At 36.6% G+C, this 26,909-nt stretch overlaps 1 protein-coding gene across 1 annotated transcript in view; it reads left to right on the top strand.

Moving 5' to 3' along the window:
- Window positions 1–25,785, top strand: part of ADAMTS6 (ADAM metallopeptidase with thrombospondin type 1 motif 6) — a 152,743-nt gene extending 126,958 nt beyond the window's left edge. Inside the window, exons 21-25 of the mRNA XM_082074507.1 lie at window positions 2,867–2,996; window positions 6,091–6,295; window positions 12,688–12,864; window positions 14,083–14,239; window positions 21,991–25,785. Coding sequence (XP_081930633.1) covers window positions 2,867–2,996; window positions 6,091–6,295; window positions 12,688–12,864; window positions 14,083–14,239; window positions 21,991–22,100 — 779 coding nt within the window. The 3' untranslated portion in view covers window positions 22,101–25,785. The remainder of the gene's footprint in view (window positions 1–2,866; window positions 2,997–6,090; window positions 6,296–12,687; window positions 12,865–14,082; window positions 14,240–21,990) is intronic.
- The last annotated feature ends 1,124 nt before the right edge of the window (window positions 25,786–26,909 follow it).

Here is a 26,909-nt window from a genome sequence, read left to right as displayed (position 1 = left end):
ATCTGATAGAAAATATCTGTATATTAACAGAATTGACCAACAGATGTGGAGGCATGTACTTCAGGCCCTTGAGAGTCCTGCATGCTAATGGTTTGAGTTGTTTATCAATTCCAGCTGGACCTAACTATCTAGCAAAATGACTGCATCATTTAAAGTACAATAATTGAAAATTAGCCAAAAAAAGAGAGATTGAATACTGTTGAAAATGATATTTTCTTTTTAGTTTGATCATACAGATTTTGGTATGTCGGATACACTTGTGAAACAGTCTGGCAGCCTTCTATACTGCTTAGTGGTACCTGCTGTTGTCTAATGTTGTGGCATTCAGAAATATGTAGAAAAAGAGCAAAATGAAAAGGCTGATCGGTATACCTGGCTCACCTGTAAGACATGCCATGTATTAATCGCTATCTTTTTAATAAATAAAGCTTACTTTAAAATTACTGTGATGTTTATGGATAACCTGATATATCAGATGTGTGAAATGGTTTACAACCCGATTTGAAGTGTCTATGTTGTGAAGGTTAAGTGTAGCTTTAATCAAAAAGGAGATATCCCAGCAGTAAAGCTACAGACTCTGGATTTAAGTACTACAGTAGAATAAAGACTCCAGCATTAGGCACATTTGGTCTCAACATGGTTAATAATTTTGAGGTGAGGTGATGAGGTGGAAGGCTTTGAGTGTTGTTGAGTGTCTCACCTCCTACACAAGCAGACTGTAAGAAAGGATATGATATGAATCTGATTCCTCTCCTGCTTGTCAGAACCATGACCATTAAGAGCTGAGGACAAATGGAACATTCTTCTGTGCTTAGGATGCAGACTGCTGGGTTTTTGTGAGAATATTTGAATTAACAAATCTCTATTTTTATGTGAGGGATAATATCCACATTTTGCAGGATGTCATGACAGTTGTCTATTAAATAACAATTCCCTATTGCAGAGTGATTTCAGCTGAGGGTACATCTCCAGAAGAGTGCTTTTAACTGTGTGCCGTAGAAATTTGAGGAGTCTAAGAGGGCAGGGAGAGGGAAGACTTTCTGATAAGCTTTTGGGTTACGATGCAGCCAGGGATGCAAGATTCATGGGGCCCATGGCAGGAGGATAAGGAAGAGTTGAACCTGTATCCAGAATATAAGGCATTCATCTAGCACAGAGACAGGTATGGTTTCTCATCCTTTGGTCTCAAGATGCTTAAGATATATTACATCAGAGTATAATTGAATAAAAACTAGAAATAATCTACAGACTAGAAACCACAGTCTTGCCACCTTACCTAAATTAATCCATAAGTCACAGAAGTTATTGTGTCCTCATGGGAATCCGCAATCCCCTCAGAATGAGAAAGGATCCTACCTACCCCTGCATCTGCAGCCTCATGGAGGGGCTCATGCAAAAGGAGGCTGCTACCGTCTTTTCCTATGTTCTTTGCACAAAACATCATGAAGACATTTCATATGCCTGTGTGTGTAGGCTGAGGGACTTCAGTTTGTAGCTGAGCAGGATGCTTTGTGGGCCACATTCGAGACATCTCAAGGCTAGGTTTGACTCACTGTTGGGATCAAATACCTGGATTCTGTGTAGGTCACATCTGAGGAACCAAAGTAGGAAATTTGACTCTTGTCCATCATGAGCAACAAAAGAAGCAATTGCAAAAGTAATTTGATTAGCTTGTTTATAGTGAACAAAAGGACTACAAATATTTGGTGAAAGAAATTCCATGCTTTTAGTGGGATGTTTAGTGTCTGAAAAACATACAATTAATTATTTTATTGCACATCTACCTCCTATAAAAAGCTTGTCTTAAAATGAAGAGAGCACTGTAAAATCAAGTTGGCAGATATTTGAAGACAGGATGTTTTAATCCCAATTTAATTGTATGCATTTCACATTTTGGGAAAAGTAAAATAATTACTTTTATTTTTAAGAAAGGTTCAGGGCTTTTTTGCCACTTTTATCATACAGATAATCCTATTATTTCAGTCTAATGACTACTCAAGTTCAATAAGAACTGTATATGAATTGCAGATACACAGTCTTTTTATGCTAGCAAACATCATGCAGCTTCTTCTAAAAAGAGAGGTGGACACCATGTGTACTACTCGTTACAGCAATACTCTGAGTTGAACTGTTGTCATATCAATGATTCTTCAATGCTTTTCTTTAGATCCTGTTCTTTTAAAAATCAGAAAATCTGCTTAATACACTAACTTGCAATGTTGTCTTGGCAGCGATATGTCATGATGTTTTGGGAATAATAATCAATTCTAAATTGCCCTGTTGATGGTTAACAATGAAAAAGGAGCTGGAAGTGCCAGACAAAATGAGTGTTCACAGAGACAAGCTGCATCTTTCAGAATGAATAATACTTCTATTATTTTAATGAAGACAATGTTTATAGGATGACATGTATAAAAATGCAACACTGTTTCCCACTATTGCTGGTTTATTTTAAACCAGAACACATAAACAATAATTCTGCATTGAAGTGTGACCACATTCTATTTGGTGATGTTTTCTTTGGAAATTTAAGTGTCTTTTACTAGGAGAAGGGGTAGACAGAAAATGGATTTTGTGCAATATACAAATAAAAACAATCTGTTAGTAAATCTATAAATATATTCCCTTTGTTTTAGAAAACAACAGCAATTTAAAAACCTCTCTCAGTTGGGTGGCCTAAAATTGAAGGAAAATAAAATATCTAGTGTGGTCAGGGGGTGTTCTGTCAATTGGAACTCACACCCCTGCAGCATTCAGCCAATTAAAGTGGGATGCTAGGATTAGTAATCAATAGGTAAAATGCACTCTTACTCAACAAGTAGAAGAGCAAGAATGGTTAATTAATGGTGTTTCATTTCATCTCAAGGTGTGCAGAAACAAGAGGTGGTGTGTAAAAGGCTGGATGACAGCTCCATTGTACAAAACAACTACTGTGACCCTGACAGTAAGCCTCCAGAAAACCAAAGAGCCTGCAACACTGAGCCTTGCCCACCTGAGTAAGTCATTAATCACTAAGATGGACATGTGTTTTGCATAGGTAGAGAAGTCTTTGTAATCTATAATAAATCCTGTTGACCAAATGTGTATAAAATTCTTACCTAGTTTTATGGTCCTGTTGATTTATCAGACAGGATATTTGGGTTTGGTTTTTGATTTTAGTTTCAGTTGTGGAAAATACATACTTTGACCTAGAGGAGGCCTAATTTGACTGAGGATCAGTGGTGTTTAAACTACACAAAGCAGATCTTGTAATAAAACAAACAAACAAACAAACAAACTTTCCATAGATATTTACATTACATATTAATGTTTGCTGTATTTTTAAGTATATTAAATGAAAATCTGGGTTGAAATGTTCACTTGAGAAATGGCAAATATGGAAACTGCTTAGGAGACCAAACTACTGGTAATAGTTTTGTCAAGTAACTTTCTCTTCAGGATACTCATTGTTGTACAGTAATACTGTGTGCCTGTAGGATTAGGTCCCTACGTGGTTACATCTATTTAGTTGTAGTTTTAAAGATAGCTGCATGCTATAATAAAAAACACAGCAGCTCATTTGTTCAAGAATGAAACTTGGCAAGGACCTATAATATAGCTTGGTCTTACTACAAAAACTGTTTAGAAAGAGTTGTGATATTTTACCCTAGAAAATAATTTCAGTATGTGCATAACTCCTTCTTACATTTTGAGACAAATAAAACTTGTGTAAAAAAGGAAAGAGTTACAACAGTTTTAAGTTCGATGATAGTCTGTAGTTATATTCTAATTGGACGTGAAAATCATTAATGCTGATTACATGAAGATATTACACAATAAAGAAATACTGTGGTCTCTTCTAAATATCTCTTAGAAACTGTAAAATTGTAGCATGAAGGACATCAGGAGGCAAGACTATAATGCATTAAAATCCCAACAGGTCTTCATGAAGGCAGTTTCTTCCTAGAATATCATCCACTTCTCTGGAGTGGTGACTGGTTGCAGGATGACAGAGCAGTATCTTCCACAGGTACTCTACCTGTGTCACATACTGTACTCATTTGACATAAACAGAAGTGATTACACTGCTCTCACCTTGTGCATGTTTGAATGTTAATATAGTGTCTCACAAAGAGGTCAGATCATTGTCCCCACAGTCTATATGTAAATATATATTTAGCCTACAAGGATATGCACTTAGGTTCTGTTTAGATAACACTGTTTAGCATGGCTAAAAGTGCCTAAACACACCATGTACCTGAGAGCAGAACTTGGTAAGTGGTTGTGTTTGGTCAGTTCCTTTTTACCAAACGCATCTGTATCCCTTCTTTTGTGTGGCTTACCCAGTAACAAATTAGCACTTTAAAAAGTAATGTTAACATAGTTATTCCAAACTAGTTAATTTTTATTTTTTGCACTGGCATTATTAAAACAAAACAAAATAAAACCACACAAAAATACACCAAAACCAAGGAAAAACAAACAAAAACAGCCCACAAAGCAGGACACTTCTGCATTCTCCATCCAGTGCAGCAGGGACATTGATGAATATGGTGAAACTCAAGTCATTAAGATTTAGGAACTGGGTAGTGTATATTAATCAGCCTCTGATTTAATATATCAGAGCCCATGTCTACCTCCATTCTAACGGTGCCCACAAGATGAGCACAAAATGCCAGACACTTAAGAAAGGGTTCTTGATTTCTGATCATGTAAGTAGTATAGAAGAAGGCTGTTCTAACTGAATGCCAGCTACATTATACTTGAGGTCCCTGAGCAGCAGAAAAGACTTTGTTCACAATATTTGAGTTGTTATTGCAATAAGTAACTCTTAAATTTCCATATTACAAGAAATTACACAGGTAACACATAGTTCTGTGAATACTGTAAGTAGTACTGTCCTGTCACACAGTATAAACATAAAAGGTACCTCAGAATGCACTTGAGTAAATCATAGAACCAACTAAAAATTCACACTTAGCCTCTCCAAAGCTCTGAAGACTTTCTAATTCCCCCTACTGTGGTAAAAATGTAGGTTTGGTATTGAAGAATCACAAATTAATTCTCTTTCACTGGGAAATTAATAACAGAATATGGCATATTTGTTTGCATCTCTGTATTGATCTGGCTTCATATTCTAATATATTACACATTCTGTAATATAAGAATGGCATTTTTGCCATGTTGGTGACATGTGATAGCACACTAGCCTTCACCTTCATCCTTTGCAATGATGATTCGGGTGAGTGTATCTAATCAACATATGAAATATTGAAGACCAAATGTTCTCGACGATGTGAAGAGATATTTACAGTTAATTGAGCTGCATTAACCATTCATCAATAGAAAAAAAAAAATAAAATAACATTATAGCCAGATTAACAGCTACATTAATCTCTGCGGCAGCACAAACTAATCTAAATATACTGTACAGTTCCTGACTTTTACTATGTACATGCGAACACTCAGAAATTCCCTCTAGCAGCTATCATGCAGTGCTTTAATATTTTAAAATATTTGTCAACATAATTTTTATGTGCTGAATTCATGTTTTACTAGTGTTTGCTTCACTTACTCTAATAAATAATATTTTTCATTCCACTATAGTAGCTTATTAAAAAAAATATAAATCTTTCATAATCATCTGAGAATTAACTCTCAGAAAACCCAATTTTGAGACTAAATTATTTTAGAAAGGCAACCATCCTGGCTTTTAACTTGTGCTATAACCTACAGCAGTGGTTTCCAAACATTTCCAGTTGCAAACCACTTTCAGAGAAACAATTTCAGGCACATTCATTACGAATCTACTTATATAGCTGCAGTTTTTTCAGACTTAACACGCCTTTCTAACTACTAGAGCCTAGGCTGGAAATTGCTGCTGTAGAAAAATACAAAGTAGTATTATTGCTGGAAGATAAGATTACAGTGAGGAACAAATTAAAATGTTCAGTAAAAAGACCCATAAGCTTCTACTTAATTTCACTGTGAATATGTGTATTGTTAACAGTGACTTAGGTTTCGTAATTTAAACTATTTGGATTTTGGGTTTGTGCAATTATCTATGGTTTCTGAAATGCATTAAGTCCTCTAACTTTTTTTTTTATCCAGATGGTTTATAGGAGATTGGTCAGAATGCAGTAAGACCTGTGATGGAGGAATGCGTTCACGAACAGTTCTCTGTATCAGAAAGATTGGACCTTCTGAGGAGGAGACACTGGACAATACCAACTGTTTAACGCACCGGCCTATTGAAAAAGAGCCCTGTAACAATCAGTCCTGTCCCCCACAGTGGGTCGCTTTGGACTGGTCAGAAGTAAGAAAATTTTGCTGTGTTTCCTCATTGGTAGTAGTGGAGACAAGAGCTCTGCCACAGAATATTAGTATGTTTTCTATCAGTGCTTGCTAAGTCAAACATTAATAAGAAATTCAAAACTTCATAGATTTAGTATAAAAGTGTTTGGTTTTTTTTTTTCTTTGTTATTTAGTTCTATGTTGTTAGTTCTGTTGTTTTGTCAAATGATTCTGACCTGTTTTGATTAAATGTAGTAAAAATCCGAAATAGATTAGTAAAGTAGTACAAAAACCCAGTGAAACAAAAAAGTCTTTAGAATAGCCGTTTGATGTGTGACAATTTTCTCACAGAAAAAAGCAATTTCCATTTCCTTTTTTTTTATTTTTGAACAAGCAAATAGCTGGAGAGTAGAGCTGATAGAGTTTTTTTTTCTGCTGAAGTAACCATGCTGACGTAAAACATCACTGTTCTTAACAACACACCTCAAGAAGCAGACTTGAAAATTGGTATTCTCTTTATTAAAGAACATTTTTCATTAAGTATGGCAGGCTTATACTGTACCTTATACTGATTCAGGTATTAAATTTGAAGAATGTGAACCAGTGCAGCTGAAAGGAAAAGCAGATACATTTGAATGGGACTGCATCATATGCACATCAGAGTGCAAAAATGTCTTTATGCTTTTTCACATCCTTGCTGTCCTGGACTCCCACCTCACCTCAATTTTTATCTCAAAGTGCGCTATGAAGTATGAGTTAGGATATCTTGTGTTTCCATGTCTGTGTCCTCACTGTCAAATGCAGCCATATCATACAAGGGATGTAATAAATTGATTACACTATGTTTTAAAGTAATTTTGGGGGTTTGTCCTACTTCTTCTTGGAAAACTGTATTTCTGAATTTCAGTCTTTTAATTGCAAGTGTTCTAATGTTCTAGTTTTATGCCAGTTTATACCTGTTTACTTTTGTTATCTGAAACAGTCCTTCTTCCTTTCCAGCTATTTTTCATGAGAAAGGAATTAATCTTGATCACATTCTGCTTTTATATTTCAATTTGAAGTTGTCTTTTTGAGAATAAATGACTAGAGTTAATGTATGTATTATCCCAGAGGTTTCACATGTGCCTCATTTGTTTCCTGCCTCTGTTGAAAATTCCTTTAACATACAGTGTGTCAGTATACCCTAAATAAGCTATTACATATTGATTACATAAGGTCATCTTATACTCTGTTAATATGTCCAGATCTCTATCCTCATTTTTTCATTTCAGTGAGTGACCTCCCAGTTTAAATAGAGATTAAGTGCATGCCTCTGTAGCATACTGTTGTCATACTGCCAAATTAATCTCAATTATTATGTTCTCACGGTTGTCCAGCTCTTTCTGTAGAGCATACCTCTGTAGCATCAAGGTCAGTTAGTCACCTGTCCTATCTGCTAATTTCAGTAATTTTAGAAATACTGAAAAACTGAAATATCATTAAATAAAATGGAAAGAAATATTAATCAGATCAGTCCTATGACTTCGTTCAAAGTAAATTATAAATCACCAGATACCGTAAAGAAGTTTTAATGTGCCTGTAGTTGCATAGATCTCTTCTGTGCACAGATACTTTTAGCTCTTAAAGTTGTTAGAGTCTCTGGAAACTGAAAGCATAAAGAAAGAAGGCTACTAGCATCACTGTGAGCACTCATAGAAGTGACAAGAACAACTTTTACCATAATTTGTTAATACAGGTAATATACTTCACTAAATCACAGAATGGTTGAGGTTGGAAGGGACCTCTGGAGGTCATCTTGCCCTGTTCTGCCCTGCTCAAGCAGTGTCCTAGAGCCAGTTACCCAGGGCCATGTTCAGACAGCTTTTTGATATCTCCAAGGATGGAGACTCCATGCTCTATTAGTAATAGTCTGAGCATTATGGTAGTACTTAAAGTAGTAATGTCTGTGTGTTAAATTACAATGCTCTGAGCTGCTGTGGAAGCTGCTGCTGTTCATCTTACTGCCTTCTATAATATCCATTTGTTCTTCCTAGCTCAAGAAACTAGTTTCTTTGAACAAAAGAAAAATGTCAGTTTGCTGTGCTGTCCAGCTGGTTTTGTTCTGTAAGGAATTACGAAGAAAATGCCATTTCAGTTAGCTTTTGTATCAAACAAAATATTCTGAAACATAATGTGAATTTCTGATATTTTTTTGTTTTCATTAATTTATCAGACAGACGCTTTTTCTTATATTCTGAATTTCCTCTTAATTATACCAGGTTTTGTTAATAATCCACCATCATAAAACAGATAGATTGAGGTTTAGTCTGGGAATGACTATCTCTAGTTTTATATCTTTTTGAATCAGTTCTATAAAAAGTTGTCAGCTTTATATCCTGAAACCTGTAGAAAAGCAGTTTCTTTCAGTGGCTTTTCTTGGTGTAGGTCAGGACCTCAAGAAACCTGGAAATGGCACAGTGAATCTTGAGGTGTGTTTTGTTCTACATGCAGAACAATATTTTTTACTCCATGGTTAGCCAGCATTTCATGAAAGAAGTAGGGCAACAAAATCAAGGCAGAAAAGGTACTTAGTGGTCTTTGTCCCTACCTGAAAAGGTGCGGTGTATTCCAGCCCTTTGAAAATGAATCTGACTTGGAGCAGAACAGAAAGGAGTGAAAAGGAAAGATGGATGAGTGGGAAGGGATGCTTAGTTGAAGACTCCGTCATTGTGGCATTGATAGTTTGTGAGCATTCATTATCATAGCACTTTATTTCTGATTGTAATATCTAGGCGTCATCTCAGTACTAGCAAACTATATTATCCATGTGACAAGTTATAGAGTCATAGGTACATGTTCCCCCTATGCCTCCTTGAGACATTGCTCACTAAGATGTTGTCCTTAAAGTTGTCAGCACTGCCACCAATGTTAAGAAGCTTGAACAATTTTTTAACCCATCATATCCAGCCTTTATACAGAAGGAGCATGTTACAATTTTGAAAAAAATAATTATAAAATAAATGAATTATTCAAACTCTGCTGAGCTTCTGGTTGTGATGATGCTTAATGAGGATTGTGAAAAGTGCCAACTTATTTCTGGTATGAATTTTGCCTGGTGTAGCTTGGAAAACTTTTTGACTTACGATACCATTTACATATAATAAGAATTTTTTTTTTTCTGTTCAGCATTTCCAGAAATATAATATATTAAAGTTCATATTGTAGTATACATAAAACCATTTTTATATATGTATTTATATGATTTTCTGACAGAAGCATTAAAATGAAAACAAGAGTGGCCTCAGAAAGTGAAGAGTTGAATACTGCTTCCATTGAAAACAATGGCAAACCTTGCTACTTTCCTCTGGAATGCAAGTTCCAAAGTTTTATTTTGATACTCAATATAAGCACTACGTGAAACAAGTTAAACCATTAACCATTAACACCATTAGCACTCTTTTATATCCTAATGTACTTGTTGAGCATTAATGTATTGTAGTTACATATTTTTTAGTCTTGAATGATAATTAACAAGAAGTTTTTTCTCTTTTCGGTCAGAGAAATGAGAACATTTTGTTAAATATAGAGATTAAATCGAGTGCTTAAGAGAATGTAGAAGTGCTTTTATGAAATAGTAATTAAAGCTAACAGTGTCTTGCACAGTGGAATGCAGTTATTCTCAGGTAATGTCAGTTTTGCCATAAATTTTTTCACACTTAGTGGTAGTTGAGCTCTGACTGAATTATGCTGCCCACAACAAATTAATTCTTTCATATTTTTCCAGATAATAAACTAGCAAAAAATAATCTAAGGATTTCTTGAGAAGAGCCTTATCAGACAGGCACATGTAATTTGCATTCAGATTACCTTTAGTCGTTACTTCCACTGAGTCAAAAATTCTAGAATCATGCAGCAATGGTAGACACTGTTTCCTGTTTTCATTTGTCTGGGTATTATTTCTTTATTTCTTGCATTTGCTCTGGAGACGTTTTTTCTTTTTTTTTTTTTTTTTAATTTTTATTCTACTGATGCTTTTTATTTTTGGGGATTCAGTATTGTTGTAGGCAACCTATTTTCTTACTTCACTTTCATTTTGGAGGACAGGGTGTAGTCCATCTCATTTAGTGGCATTTTGACTATGACTCTAAAAAATTGTTGGTTTGTTTTTAAGGGATGTTGTTTTCTTCTGCTACCAGTAGCTGAAAGATTTTTCTCAGATGGCAGCTTAGACATAGATACAGGAACATGTCTTCAAGCAGGACTAGAAAATGGATGCACCGAAACTCAAATTTTGATCCTCAAACTCTTGCTTATTTGCTAACACATTCTAGAGATTATGAAACAGCATAGACACATTGGGCTTTGACATTTTTGACAAGATCCTTTCAACCTTGTATCTTTTCTGTTTGTTTTTGACAGAATGTTCAGTCACTGAGAAGAGATTGAGTGCAAGTGATTTTTGTAGCACTCAGCTACTAATTCTAGTTCCTGCTTAAAAGTAATGCATTTTACATGAAATAGTTGTGGAAGAAAACACACACAACATTCCATGGAGTTTGGATCAGAACTGAGGATTCAATGAACATGATGCTGAAGACCGCATGTATTTGTTGTCATTTGGTTTTGGTCTCCATTTAGCATTAATATTCTTTTTGCAGTGCAGCCAGAGAGAGAGAGAGAGATCTCTTCTCTTGCTTTGTTCCCCAAGCTCTCCAGTAGACAGGTACTTCGGGTACACAGGATTTGGGGTTGAAGGCCCTTCAGTATGAGGACAATTGAACCTAGCTATTCTGTATCAGAATTCTGAACACTGAACTACAGTAGATAAGGAAGTGGTACCTTGGTAGGGAAGGATAGCATAGCATAGGGAAAGAAAGGTTGAATTTTAGGGAAAGTGGTTATATACCCATTTTGCAGTTCCGGACTATAAATTCCAAATAAACTCCCATCTCTTTGCAGCCCAGTTTAAGATCCTAAATCTAAGTGGAGGTAAGTTTTAGGATAATTGTGTCGATTCTGTGTTGGCTAGTTTAGTTTAGTTTGACTGAAATATCTTGTTTTGAGGTGTATACATACATATATATATATATACACACACCTTTACGTATGTATAAGGAATATTGATACCTTAAATAGTGCTATGGAACTGTTTTAAAGTTTCTTTAAGTTAAGCAAAGATGCTTCGTAATTAGGCATACAACAGTGAAGTCTGGATCACCCAAGAAATTTTTTTGAAAGTTAATCTTAGGTGATGTTTGGTTTTTTGTTTGGATGTTTTGTTTTGTTTTTTTACTAATTATATACTCACCCATTTTGGATGTGTGGAAAACCTCTGGTGTGCAACCTCTTGAATGTTTCTCCAGTTCCACAAAGTATTATTTCCCAGGCAGTTTTGTCTCTACAGCTGCTTTTATATGAAAGGCAGTTCCACTCTTGACAGGTTTAGCATAATCTGCATGTAAGGTTTATGCTATCAGAAACTGATTCTGGCCCAAATACTTTAGATTTGCTTACAGGATAAAGGTTAATATACCAACTCCGCTTGCAAAACGTCCTGGTCAGATGCTAAAGAGGGACTGATTTGGGGAAGGTCTCAAGTTTTAATTTTGTTAGCATTTATCTGTTCCCCGTTCTGCAGTTGTGCTAGTGTAAATTAAATGACAGTTAACAGTCAATAGCAAAAAGGAAGGAGAAGAGGAGGAACCAGTGTGAAGAAAGAGGAGGAAAAGCAGAGGTCATCAGACCTTACTTTCAAATCACTCTTTGATTATCTGCTTGCTCTTAGAACGAGCAGAGGAGTGATAAAAGGAGCAAAACCAAGAACTGTGTGAAAACAAAATTAAGAGTTTAAATAGGAAAGGAGACAAAAGCATGCATCAAAAGAGAGGATACAGTATTTCTGTCTGAACAGTCTGGTTTCTGTGGAGTCGAGTAAAGCATTTATCCTCTCGTATGTTTTTTGAGGAAAAAATGTGTTCATTGTAGCTTTGTTGTCTGTAAGTGAGGTGGAGAAAGACTGTACTAAGGTGATATATTAAGAACAGAGAGTTGAATTTCTGGTTTCTGAAATGCATACTCAAGTTTGTTTCATGATTGTGCTGCATGTGGCAGACCTTACTACTTTGCAGCAAAGCACTTTTCTTAAACCTAACCTAAAGGCTCTTAGATATAAGAGTAAATAGTAACACTGTAGCCTAAATATGAATAGCAAAGAAAATCTACTTCTATGAAATTAACAATTATAAAAACTTGAACTTAATAATATTTGTGTTTCTAGACATTTTAAAATAATAATTATCATCTTGGGGAAATTGTGATTATAGTTTAACTGTAAGACCATAAACACATACTTCTATTTTCCAGAACAACATTTCTGACACTTTGACTTTTTACAGAGATTTCATTATTTATTTATTCATGTCAATATTTTTTCAGTGCACACCGAAGTGCGGCCCAGGATTCAAACACCGAATTGTTCTGTGCAAAAGCAGCGACCTTTTAAAAACTTTTCCAGCTGCTCAATGCCAAGAGGAAAGCAAGCCTCCAGTCCGCATCCGATGTAGTTTAGGCCGATGTCCTCCTCCTCGCTGGGTTACAGGAGACTGGGGACAGGTAAGATAGTTCATTTAAGTATTTATCGCTGTTAGTCTCCTACTCATTAGCACCTTTTCAGGATAAGATGTTGCTGGAAATGGATAAGAGGTGCTTTTGTCTGAGTCATGGAAACTATCTCACTCTTTCTCTCAGCTTGAAATGTGATTCTGAATGACAGTTGTCTGCTGAACTATAAAGGGTTTGCTGACAGCAATCTAATTTCTACTTGACGAATTTCTTCATGCATGTTTTTTAAAATAAATAGTCCTTATTACAGTATTTTTGGAAGGGGATTTTGGGATACCACAATGTTGCAAGGTTTAAAATTTTTAAAAATGTGTTTAACTTCCTTAACAAACATGATGGAAATACAAAGGCCATTCCTATTTTAGTAAGAGAGATATATGTAGCCACGCAAAAATCTTCAAGATCTATCAAATCTTACATAAAATAGTCTGAATTACCAGACAGGGAGCAAAATTATTATGTGACAGGCTGAATGGTGCTGCTGTTTCTAAATACAATATACTGAGTTTCCTTCTTTGTGTTTTTATGTCTCAATTATGATTAGTGGCCTCGTTTTAAAACAATAAATGGATATTTCACTTTCTGAGTTCGCCGAGTAGTTTTCCACTAATAAAAATAAAACACTTTAGCTTAACTAGCCAGAGGACAGCCATTTGTGGCAGTACAGTCTAAGTAATTTCTCCTTTATGGTCGTTTTTCAATTGCACATTTGTCTTAAATTGATATTGTGCTAAAACCACTATAGAGATTAAAAATGTTTTGAAATAGCATATTATTTTTGTTTGAAATATAGTTTGCTTTTTCCTTAAAAAAAGTCCTGTAGGAGATTTGACTTCTTGATTGCCTTAGTTTTTCTTCTTTATTCTAAAATGATTATTCCTCTCTTGAAAACATGCACTTAAGCTCAGATATGATATATGAAATACTGTAAATTATAGTCTTATACCTTAAATCTGTGCTACTCAGGGAGCCAATATTACATTGTGTTTTGTTTTCTTTGATAGACAAGTGCTCAGGTATGCTGTCAAAATCCCAAATTTCTAAACAATGTTATGAAAACTATTTTCTGTATTAACCAAATATTTTCAGATGCCTGTCTTCTTTAAAATATGTGCATGTGTACTGTTCCAAATTGCTTTCCTGTTATCTTGGTATATATTTTAAAATTGTATCCAAATTGTTTTACCTTTTTATCTTTCTGATTTTTAGTGTTCTGCACAGTGTGGTCTTGGGCAACAGATGAGAACAGTACAGTGCCTCTCATACACTGGACAAGCATCCAGCGAGTGTCCAGAAACACTTAGACCTCCATCAATGCAGCAGTGTGAAAGTAAATGTGACAGTACTCCCATTTCCAACACAGAAGGTAAGCTTGCCATCTTAATATAATATATTCTGGAAGGAGTAATGCAACACAGTCAGTATTACTGCATTAATTTATTAGTAATAATTTACATGATGTCATGTCTCAGCCTGTGAGTGAATTTTTTTACAATTATTTTCAAATTAGTTGTCAGAAAAAACACAATGCAGATGCTTTGTTTAAAAAAAGAACACTGTTAAAGTGTAAGGCCAAGTCATGAACAAAATACTATTGTTTTGTGTCATTACTTTTCCAGTCTCTTTATTGGTTCAATGGAAATGTCTGTAGTAGCAGGGGGTGCATGATATGCTTCTCATCCACTGACTTTCTGCCTGCTCCATTAGTGGCTAACATAACAACGTAGTGGCAAAAATACTTAATTACATGGTCATTGAAAGACTGGGTCCACAGATTTAATGCTACACTGTGCTACAAGCCTATTCTTACACTTTGACTTACTTGTCAGATTCTTCTAATTAACTTCTAATTTCTTGGATTTGTAATGCCTGTTTGAAAGAATTACAGTATTTTTTACATGATACAGTCTACTTGTTCATCATAAGATATTTTTACTAGAGGATATACTAGATAATCACGTAAAAATAAGCTTATTGTGAAAAGTTCCAGATCTGAACTCATAAATTGTCCAAGAAAACCTATTAAGAAATTATGTCTTCCAAGTAGAATTAGAGGGTCAAGCAGTAAAATCAAAAACAAAAACAAAAAACCCACAACCTTATTGATTGTAAAAAAAAAAAAAAAAAAAATAGGATAGTTGCTCACAGGACGAATAAATTTTGTATGGGGAAAAGAAATTAAAAAATTACTAAAATGTACAAGTCCAAAAATCAGGAAATTTTCCATGGCAATTATAGGTCTTTTAAAACAGTTATTCCCTAAGTTTTGACAAGTTGACTGTGACGTCACTAATGCTACTCCTTTTAATATATCTAATCTCTGTGTAGTGTATAATGGAGTATCTTTTACACAAGTTCTCCAACCACATTGAAGTTTAATATCCTAATTATATGGAATAAGGACTGTGAATTTACATTTTTTTAAAAAAGCAAACTTAGGCTACAGTTTACCCGGATTTGTTGGTCATTCAGTACCTACTGTATCCATTCAAGTTCTCACCATAGACTTCAAGTTGTCAAAAAAGTCTCTCAAACTGAGAAGTCTGGGATGAAATGTGATCATACTAGTCTTCCCAGAAATACACTGATGATTTAGTGTTTGAGCACCATAATTTACAGTTTCGAAGCTTTATTTTTAAATAGGGCTTATCATCCCGTGTTATTTGAAAAACATCTTTGTAATACAATTTTCCTTGATAATTTTAATTCTCATTTTTCTGTTTAGTGCTCTCAAGCAATCTTTATATGATGATTTTCAATCTAGGAAACTTTCTACCCTTTAAAGCTCGAAGGCTAAATGATATTTTATTTCCAAACGTAGATATTGACTTTTTCCAAAGGAAGGAAGGCAATAAAATACTTATTAAGTGGGCATGATTTAGTCCCAGTCTCCTCTTAATTTCAAGATGATGAGGCCATGTTGTTATTTATAGTAATTATGTTAGTAATTCTTCAATATTATCTGGAAAATAAGCTAATCTCCCATAGATGACTACAGTCAGGGGTTTTCTGTATGTCATCTGTGTACACTGGATGGCCATGGACTTCTTAACAGTGGAGCTGTGCGGGGTAACAATGAAAAGTAAGGCTGTTGGTAATAGCAGTTTTCAAGGACCTACATCTTCACTGGAAAATTTTTGGGTTCCACAAATAGGAAATGTTGAAAATCACTTACATAGTATTCCAGATGGACTTCAGCTCTCTGGCCTGCACTCTGAGTTGGCTGGGCATGAGCCAGCTGCTTACTGACAGCCATGCAGCCTCATTAGCACAGTTAGGAACAATCAAGATATAGCAGTTTCTTCCAACAGATACAGTTCCCACCACATTGCCACTTAGCACCCCATTTTTGTTTATGTCCCATGTTGAAGGTATTTGCTGGAAACCACTGATTATTTGTTAGTGATTAAGTGGCTTAAATGACTTAAAAGTGTAATCTCAAAGTTCATTTAGCAATTTAAAATACATCCTTTCAGAAGAACCTTGTTACAATTACAGAATCATAGAATTATTTTGGTTGCAGAAGACATTTAAGATCATTGACTCCAACCCTTAACCTAACACTGCTGAGTCCACCTCTAGTCCATGCCCCTAAGAGCCTCATCTACACGTCTTTTAAACACCTCCAGGGATGGTGACTCCACCACTTCCCTGGGCAGCCTGTTCCAATGCCTGACAACCCTTCCCATGAAGAATTTTTTCCTAATATCCAAACTAAACCTCCTCTGGTGCAATTTGAGGCCATTTCCTCTTGTCTTTTCACTTGTTACTTGGGAGAAGAGACCAACACCCTCCATGCTATAGCCTTCTTTCAGGCAGTTTTAGACAGCAATAAGGTCTCCCCTCAGCCTCCTTTTCTCCAGGCTGAACAGCCCCAGTTTCCTCAGCTGCTCCTCATCAGACTTGTGCTCCAGGCCCCTCACCAGCCTCATTGTCCTTCTCCAAACTCTCTCCAGCACCTCAATGCCTTTCCTGTGGTGAGGGGCCCAAAACTGAACACAGGATTCAAGGTGGGGCCTCACCAGTACTGAGTACAAGGAGACAATCACTTCTTCAGTCCTGCTGGCCATACTAGTTCTGATACAAGCCAGGATGCTGGTGGTCGTCTTGTCCACCTGGGCACACTGCTGGCTCATGTTCAGCCACTGTCAATCAACACCCTCGGGTCCTTTTCCTGCAGGCAGCTTTCCAGCCACTCTTCCCTGAGCCTGTAGCGCTGCCTGGGGTTGTTGTGACCCAAGTGCAGGACCCGGCACTTGGCTTTGTTGAACCTCACACAATTGGCCTCAGCCCATCAATCCAGCTGGTCCAGATCCCTCTGTATGGTCTTTCTGCCCTCCAGCAGATCAACACGCCCACCCAGCTTGGTGTCATCTGCAAACTTACTGAGGGTGCACTCAATCCCCTCATCCAGATCATGGATAAAGATATTAAACAGAACTGTCCCCAATACTGAGCCCTGGGGAACGCCACTCATGACTGGCCAACAACTGGATTTGACTCCTTTCACCACAACTCTTTGGGCCCAGCCATCCAGCCAGTTCTTTACCCAGCGAAGAAAATGACCATCCAGGCCATGAGCTGCCAGCTTCTCCAGGAGAATGCTGTGGGATACGGTGTCGAACACTTTACTGGAGTCCAAGTACACAACATCCACAACCTTTTCTTCAGCCACTGCACGGGTCACTTTGTCATAGAATGATATCAGGTTGGTCAAGCAGGACCCGCCTTTCATAAACCCATGCTGACTGGGCCTGATCACCTGGTTGTCCTGCACATGCCGTGTGGTGTCACTCAGGGCAGTCTGCTCCATAACCTTCCGCGGCACTGAGGTCAGACTGACAAGCATGTAATTCCCAGATCCTCCTGTCCTTTCTTGTAGGTGGGTGTCACATTTGCAAACCTCAAGTCAACTGGGACCTCTCCAGTTAACCAGGCCTGCTGATAAGTAATTGAAAGTGACTTACTGATCACCTCCACCATCTCCCCAAGTACCCTTGAATGGATCCCATCTGGCCCCATAGACTTATGTGTACATAAGTGGTGTAGCATGTCACCAACCATTTCTCCTTGGATTATTGGGGCTTCATTCTGTTCCCGATCCCTATCTTCTGGCTCAGAGGGATGGGTACCTGGAGCACAATGGGTTTTACTATTAAAGACTGAGGCAAAGAAGGCATTTAGCGCCTCAGCCTTTCTCTCATCCCCTGTCACTATGTTTTCCCCTGCATCCACCAGAGGGTGGAGTTTCTACTGAGCCCTACTATTGTTACCTATCCCAAAACTAGACAAAAATTTTGTCTTCAAGGTATTTTTTGAAGTATTTCTTAAAAATATATTCTAATTTATACACATTTCAGAGTTGCTATAAATACTGAATATTAGAAGCACTAACTATTTGCAAGAATAACGTACATATATTGCACATTTTCTCTCTTAAAATAACATCTTAGACACAAAAGGAGGGGACATCTCTTGTGTTAGTAAAGTGTTAGCCTTTAAACAGGGAGGCGTATCTTTTTCAACACACTAGAGATGCTGGAAAGCTTGTAAGATTTAAGAACTAACTAATCCTAAAGAACACAACTGATTTTGGAAAGGTAATACTTTCTAAGAAAGAAATATTTGAGTTCTGGTGTTCCCTTGTGAATGTATTTGTGAGAGGGGTGTACTGTGCCTGTGCACTCGCTTTTGTCTCTCTCCAAGTGCAGTGGGATGTGAACTGTGTATCAGTATTTCGGAATCAGGGACGGCATCTCTCAGAGCAAGGGCTCTGCCCCTTAAGACCACTGGTCAAGCAGAGCACATGTGCTGGCACACAGAGACTTGTCCCCATGCCACCTGGTAGCACTGCTTTGTGCTTTGAGCCCCACTGTGGGGCAAAAGCATCTCCAACAACAACTTGCTGGTTTTCAGTGGGGCTAGACTTGCCGAGGGGATACCCTTCCCATTTCAAACCCCAGCAAGCAACCTGATTCCTATCACTTGCCAAACTCTAGTGCTTGCACCCTGTAGAACCCGTTCAGCAATTGCTGGACAACTAAATTTTGCTAACCCAAGATAAGAACATACATGTTTTTGAGGGACGTTGAGCCACTCTGCAGTATAATGGTCATGTTGGTAAAGTTTAGAAGCACTTTCTTGGGGAAAGTACAGCTTGTTTACATAAAAGAAAACTCAACATTTTTGGCATACAGAAATAGTAAAAGAAAGTTACAATATATCTTGTCAAATTGTACGTCTGCTTGGCTCTTCATTTTCTTTAAACTCTTCATTGGTGACTTACAATATTGTAGATGGGGCTTTTGACAGGCTGCCACTGATGAGGGTAACATTACATTTGCTACTGGAAGTGAGCTACAGGCAGCATGTACTACACAATTTGAAATGTATTCAGAATTATTTTATTCTCTGAAGTGTATGTATGTCTGCTGAATCCAGACAGCTAAAGGCCTACTGAAACTTTGACTGAAAAACTGTTTTATCTATTTAAATTTCATTTCAGTTTTCTTTTTATTTTGCATTATATGTCTCTGCAGTCTCTTTAGCTGAAGGCACAATGACATTCTGTGATTTTATTACTGTAACATGATACTTAATATCATAATATTGTCTGACCTAGCCACAAAGTTCAGGAAAGGAGAGTTTAATACATGCAGCTTACTGCAATTTATTAACATTAGTTTCTAGGAACAAAAAGGGCTCTGCTAAACCTCTTCCATTCAACCACAATCCTATGAAGAATAGGCTACTTCATCAGCCACCACATTTATTTCAAAACTGATTTTTAAAACAGAAGTTGTGGGCAACTTCTGGAATATTGTCTCAATGCTGTCCAAATGACATTGGCTGAACAGCATCCAGTTTTAGTCAAGAGGAAGAATAACTTTAAGAACATGAAATATGATAATTTCAAATCCTACTTTTAGCAAAAATGCAGTTCGTGGCTTTACCTATGTTTAACTAATATGATGTGTATGAGGGTTATTTTTGCAATTGGGTGAACTTCTTACATCTTGTCAAGATCAAGTGAACCTTTTTATTCCTCACTTCATTAATATTTCACCATCTGTCTCTCTTATACTTCCAGTCTCCACAAGCATGAGGACCCAAAATATTTCTGGAAGGTATTTTGGGAAGAGTTTTTGAAACTCAGTGAAACACAGTGACCATGTGCTGCTGATAGATATGTCTATTTCAACAAGCTACCCCCAATGTCTTTTGTCCTGGCATTCAACTATGTTTCAAATTGACATTTAAAAAGTGAGAAAAATAGTACATAAAAGATTGGGTAGGTAGAGTAAAAAATTACAGTAAAAGCACTATATCTATGTTAATGAAATTACAGTTTAAATAATTTCATGACCTCTACTTATCTAGCTAAAAAACATCCATATTGCCATCATCAGAAATGCGGTTCAGTACACACCCCTGAAGTTCAGCCTACTAATGCTTTCCTAGGTTCAAATAATAAAGCTTATCATCTGCATTTGTTAACTACAGTGTGCTTGCAGGATGAACTGACTGTCCATAACTACCTATTCCAGAGCAAAAATAATGTCCTAGGAGATTGTATGTAGAAGGAAGACAAATAGGAGTAGCTGAAGGATTCTACATGCTGGTTGTGTTTGTTTCACTATTACTTTTTTATTTTCTCACCTGCTTGGTGTGTCTGTTGTCTCTTTCATATTTGGCTTACAGACACCTCGGAATCAAGGATTATTGTTCTGTCAGGCCTTGGAGCAACAGCATCCAGACTTCCAGTCTTCACAGATACCAATTCAATACAAAATATGATAATGGTCAAAGTGCTACTAGTTTACCTCCTTTTTATTCATGTTTTGCTTATAGCTGTTGTAATTTGAGAAAGATTGTAGGAGGAAGCCAGTATCAAATGCAGCCTTTAAACAGTAAAAACTTACAGCATTCACTGGAGACAAATTATTTTCTAATAGATTAATTTCATTCTTCCCATCACTTAATTTTTGTACTTTAAAGTTGTGGAGTTTACTTTTTCACCATACACATCTCTTCCGTCTTCCTACACATGAAGCAAGGTTCCTTCCCAAAGTTGTATTTCAGTGTCAGTCTGGAAGGAACTGTGCAAATGCTTTTAACTAAAAATCTATCACAATACTCACTCCATTCAAAATGAAATCTGCGGTAGCAGCACCTGAGCTGTAGAACCTGAGTGTACCCCTGAACTCTCAGCTACAGCTGGTATCTCCAGCCATATTAGAATAAGAACTGGTCATGGACCAAACTGTTCCATTCCCTATTCCCACCTTCTTTCTACAGACAAGAAGCTAAGCTAGAGGAGAGCCACAAGGTATTCAATAGCGTTCCTATAATGTACGCTCACAAGTCACTTTAGAAACAACCTGTGTGGGATGGAAAAGAAGGAATCCTTCCTCTGTGTGGTTGAATGCATTGTTCTCCCTTCCTGGGAGAGTTACCTGCTGGTATGATAAAGGCTTGCTGAGCATATAGGGAAAACACGGCTACAAAATAGAACTCCTACATGTCTATGGCATAAAATTGGCTTTCCCTCCTGCATAAGAGAAACTATGGATGTGTGGAACCAAGCCTAACGTATATTTTGCCATTCAGTCCAGTCACCAAACTCACACTGTTACTGTTTTTATTTGTAACACTTTTTCTTCATCCCTGTTAGCTGCAATGCACATTCTGTTTCAAGAATTCTTACAAATGCAAAGGCATGGTACCAAATAGTGCGAATCATGTTAGATTTTGGATAACCTCTCATGGATGGATAAAATAACTCCTGAGAAAGAACCTATAAAAGTATTGTAAGAAAAATGGTTCACATTTCCTAGCTGTCCAAAGTGATCATTTATCCCAATAAATGATAATTCTTCCAAGACAAAGTGGACACACTTGTAAATGTCTGGGAGAGAAGCCCTGCAAACATTTTAATGGCTTTTTAAAATATATTGTGTGCACTCAGCTGGATTAGAAAGAGAAGTTACGAAGAGGGCAAGGTGGATGGATATAGAAGAAGCATGTTAAATGTCCAATTTTCTCTGTACTTTAATTTTTCTTTTTTCTTCTCCCCCCCCCCCCCCCCCCCCTCTCTTTACTGCTCTTAACTATTAGAGTGCAAAGATGTGAACAAAGTGGCATATTGCCCACTGGTGCTGAAGTTCAAGTTCTGCAGTCGAGCATACTTCAGACAGATGTGCTGCAAGACCTGCCAAGGACACTGACCCACAGAAAGCAGAAGAATGTGCCTTGTTATTATCATTGTGGAAGAGTGTCCATCAAAGAGAGCCACACAGCGGAATGAGGTTGTCGTCCTTCTAAATGCATTACCCTGTGGAAAACGTAACCACTGGTCAGCCCCAGCTGACAGGATTTCAATATTATTTTAACTTCTGTGAAGTGGGATTTATTAATCCAAAGTGCTGGACACAGTATAAGGAGGGCATGCCAAATTGGAAAGATCCACAAAACACATATAGAATAGCTTACTGTGGAACATTTGTGTTCTTTTGACTAAATCCAATAGTCTGTTTACCTCCTTGGACCATTAAAATAATTTTTATTATGGACTTAGCAATGACACTGAATCCATTTGTATTTAAAACTGTTTAAAATGTAGCTGTTATGACTTGGTCTACTATGGAAGTAAAGAAGAATCAAAAAAATGTTAAGTCATAGCTTAAAAATGTTAACTATTTTATCTCATGACACAGCACCACAATTTAAATTATAAAATGAGCTTGGAAACGTTATTTAAGGAGCATAATTTTTTTTTTTTTTTAAAGTATTTTTCCTTCATTCCACCTAATTCTCTTTGGAGTAATCCATATTTCCTGAACACTGCTGTGAGCCATATATAAAGCTATACTAAATAGAACAACCATAAGGGACTTAGTTTTAAGAGGTGCAACAGTTATTGCAGTGGTGCATGAAATACAAGTGTACTATGAAATGAAATTGAATCTGCGTTGCAGGTTTATAGCCATCTTACCATTGTACAAGTGAAGCTGAGATTTCCACTGAAAAGGAACATATTTCAGTATCATGGAGGAGGCAGGCTCCAACAGTGGTGAAGACCGTATTGCCAGCTCCTTCACTACTACCATACAGGTTGCTTAGAACTTACACTTTGACTTCAGCTCACTTTTGTTTACAACACCAGCCACAAAGAAGAAACACCTTTGTGGGCATCTAGATCTGGTTTACATGTTACTTTTGATTCTCTAAAACTAAGGAATTCCAGTATAAAAGATAAGTCTACTGTGTAATAGCAAGAATCTTTTGCAAAGCCGAAAGTTAAAATGGATTCCAGATGTCCCTTTCTTTGATACCACAGCAGAAGGGCACTTGTTCATGAGAAAGAATATATGAATGTGCGGTTCAGGAGACCACATCCCAGTGGCCAAGGATTACAACCAAAGAATAAGTGACTCGTGGAGGTATCTACATTCTGCTCAAATGAGCAGTCAAAAGTGTGCTTGAGCCAAGAGGCCTGTCGGGCTATCAGGAGAAAAGCACACTGAAAAAGGGGATGATAGAATGAAGTCTGGCCACTTTCCTTCAGGTAAATGGCCAGGTACATATTTAAAGCTGGACCATATTTAAAGCTAGGAGCAGCTTTCAGCATTGGACTGGAACAAGGTCATGCTTCTGAACTGGTAGCTAGATGCCTTAACTATTCTGCTGCCATACTCCACTTATTTCATATTACCGTATTTTTAATATTCACCAAATACTTTGCATTTTTAAATGTGAAACCAAACTACTCTAGGCAAGTCATGTTCAATAATCTACCATTAAAAAGTTTATTGTCTTGCTCCTCTCCCCCCCTCACTTTTCAGTAACAGACTCAACAAGGGGATAAAGAAAGTAGGTACTTGTTTATATTAATATATTGTACTTGAACACTTGCATTTTGGAGCAGGTATGTGATGAATGTGCTTTTGTGTCCAACTGTGCCTCCTTTGTTGTAGTGCAATTAAAATTATGTGAACAATAACGTGTTACAAATTCTAACTCAAATAGCACTTTTTTAAAAAAAGTACTCTCTTCAGTGAAAAATAATTTCAAGGTATCATGAGATTGAAGTGTACTAGTGTATTTTACCAATAACAAGCCAAATGCGTTACACACTATTTACTAATGTGAATTAACATGGAACAATAGATATTGTTAACAGGAGTCATACCATGAGATCCCCCCAATATGTTGACAATCTGTCTGTGGGGTTTTGTGTAACCCACGTATTAATGACCATCAAATTCCTGTCATCTGCTACCTCTTGCCAGTATTTCCGCTTCTGTACGCCTGTGACCAGTGGAATGCATTTTCAGATGGCTTGCGTGTATTCACATACGCTTATCTGCTGCTCTCGCCACCACGTAAACAACTCCTGTTAAAACTGACACCAGTGGATAAAAAACGCCAATCTTTGGGAGTTTCATATGGGGATTAAGGGCAATATGTAGTCCTTCTCTGTTAAGCGAATTGACTTTCTATATCCTTTTTACAAAACACCTTGGTGCTAGCATGCCCTGGCTAGGTCAAAAATATTATAAAAGGGAAAGGGGTTGCAATGGCATTCCCTAAGCAAGAGGCCTCTTTGTATCAGGGTCTGGTTTTCTCCAGGGCATGATTTTGTTTATCATCTAATGTGTCTTTTCAGCTAACAAGAAAAGGGTTTCCTATATGTATTCAAAAGAAACCTTTTATATATTTTTTTTACCTCACTTAGGACATTAAAATTGCAAGGATTGTTTCCAAAGACACATTTTGCTCTCTTACTGGTGCTAGAACACTAGGGAGTCTGATGTTTACTCTGCAACATAACAGCACTGAGGTTGGAATTTAAAGAACTCCCTGGAGCAACATGGAATTGTATTGTTAAAGGGAACAAAACAGAATGTATGTGGATTTACAAACTAAACAATGCTTCAGATTGAAACCTAATTCAATGAAAAATAATTGGTTTCCACAGCACGGTTCACTGCTGCTGCTACAGTGTAGCCATCTATATAATCTAAGCTAAATAGTTTTGTATTCCTAAATAGTGACAATAGGACTATTTGTATAGGCTATAAATATGACATGCCTAGAATCAAATAGAATACGAAATGCAGAAATCAATCTGGTGCCAGTACTTCCACTGAGCAATACTAATAGCTGAAGAAGATCAAAACTGAAGCAAAGATCTAGAGATTAACCCCTCAAGGTGTATGCACCCAAAAAATAGTCAATTTCTTTAGGAACTTTGTAATGGAGTGAATGTCACATAGATATCCTTAATAATACAGACTGAAATTACCTTTGTATTATTGTGATTAGTTGCTTATTATTTTATACTCAGTATTAATGTGGTACACTGTTACTTTATTATTATTTTTGCTTTTGTAAATTATATTCTAATTTATTGTCATGTTTCTTAACACTTGTTCTACATGCATTCTCCTGCTTGTAATGAAAACAAAAATATTGTAACACTTGATGCAGTGAAATTCCACACCAGGCACAGATTTGTTTTCAACATAGATAATTTAGTGAAATAAAACTGCAGCTTTTAAGAATTATACTGATGGTACAGTTGTCTGTTCCCTGACTTACCATTGCTAGAATTCTGTATGCTTAATGTTTGTTTTGTCAGATGCATCAAAATACATATATAATGTTTTCTTTCAAGTAACATCTATATGTTATGCCAGAATCCTCTCCTTGGCAGCAGCAATGTTTGTCATATATAAGCAAAACAATAAGGAAAGGAAAAGTCAAGAACATGGTCATGTACATTATTAGATAATATTTTAACCTAAGCAATAATGTAGATCAAGAATTAAATTAATGGCAGAAAAAATATCCTGTAATTCTTGGAATGATTTCATTAACAGCCAGTCAATAATAACAAGAACAATAAAATGTCCTTTTTGCATCGAGCTTTTAAGGTTTTATCTGAAGTTTATCTGAAGCCATGTTGGTTTTAAATATAAGTAATTTCAGAAGATTTGGTGCTTAGGTCACTGTTGCTAAGAGATGCTTCTTATCTGGTACAGTAAAAATATCTTGTATGGAAATCTCTGATCAAGTCCTATGAAATAATTCTTGTTTCTCAGGTAAAATCTAGTTTCTGGCTTAAGGAAAATAATCACTTTACTGTTATGAGTAAGATGCTAAAGTACAATGAACATAAAATACTTTGATAAGGCATTTACTAATTCTGCTTATTCTTTTTAGTCTATTTACAGTTGATGAGTCAAAAAACAATTACCTGTTTTAAAGGTACAGGAATTTCTACCTGTGTTCCATCATGAAAGTTTTATTGCCCTATAGATCAGAAATTAATGATGGTAAATAAAACAGTCTAATAACATTTTTCTCTGTCATTCCAAAATTTTGTTGACTTTCCTCCCATACGTTCATGCTAGAAGTTACTAGCTGATATGTTTCCCATTATTGTTCAGTTTTGAGTATTCTTCCCCCTGGAGCATTTCTGGTTTGGATTATAATGACAAACTGGGTACACTGAAACAGATGCTGTTGTGTTTCACTCTTTTCTTCCTCCTGCTACCTTAAACTTAACATCACCTATGCTGACTATAGAATTCCTGGCAGACAAAATGCCCTTCAGTCTTCTTAAAATGCATTCTTCCCGTGCCTGAACTTCCTTCTGGAGCCAGCCCTGTTATAATTGTCTGTTGCACTTTTTCAGTTTATTTCTTGAGGAAACGGACACCATTTTTACCAGAGATACTTGCTTTTCCTTTCTCTGAGTTCCCTTGCTATACTCCATCATGTTTCCTCCATCAGTAAACTCCCTGTTCTCTTCTGAAGCTACCTGATCTGCAAGAAGGACTTTTAAATATCCTCTGTAGAATGCTGAAGAGGCCTTGGTTATTTTGCTGACTTTTTTTTTTTTTTTTTTTTTTTTTTTTTTTTTTTTTTTTATTACTAAGAACTAAGATCCAGGACTCTTTTATGGAGGTTTGCTGTAATAGACTTTGGATGAGTCCTGTGAGCCTCATCTGGAGTCAGTCAGTCAAGAG

The sequence above is a fragment of the Streptopelia decaocto genome (genome assembly GCF_964273445.1).
Source record: "Streptopelia decaocto genome assembly, chromosome: Z".
Classification (NCBI taxonomy): Eukaryota; Metazoa; Chordata; class Aves; order Columbiformes; family Columbidae; genus Streptopelia; species Streptopelia decaocto.
The sequence above is the reverse complement of the archived record's forward strand: the minus strand, read 5'-3'. Positions and strand labels throughout refer to the sequence as shown.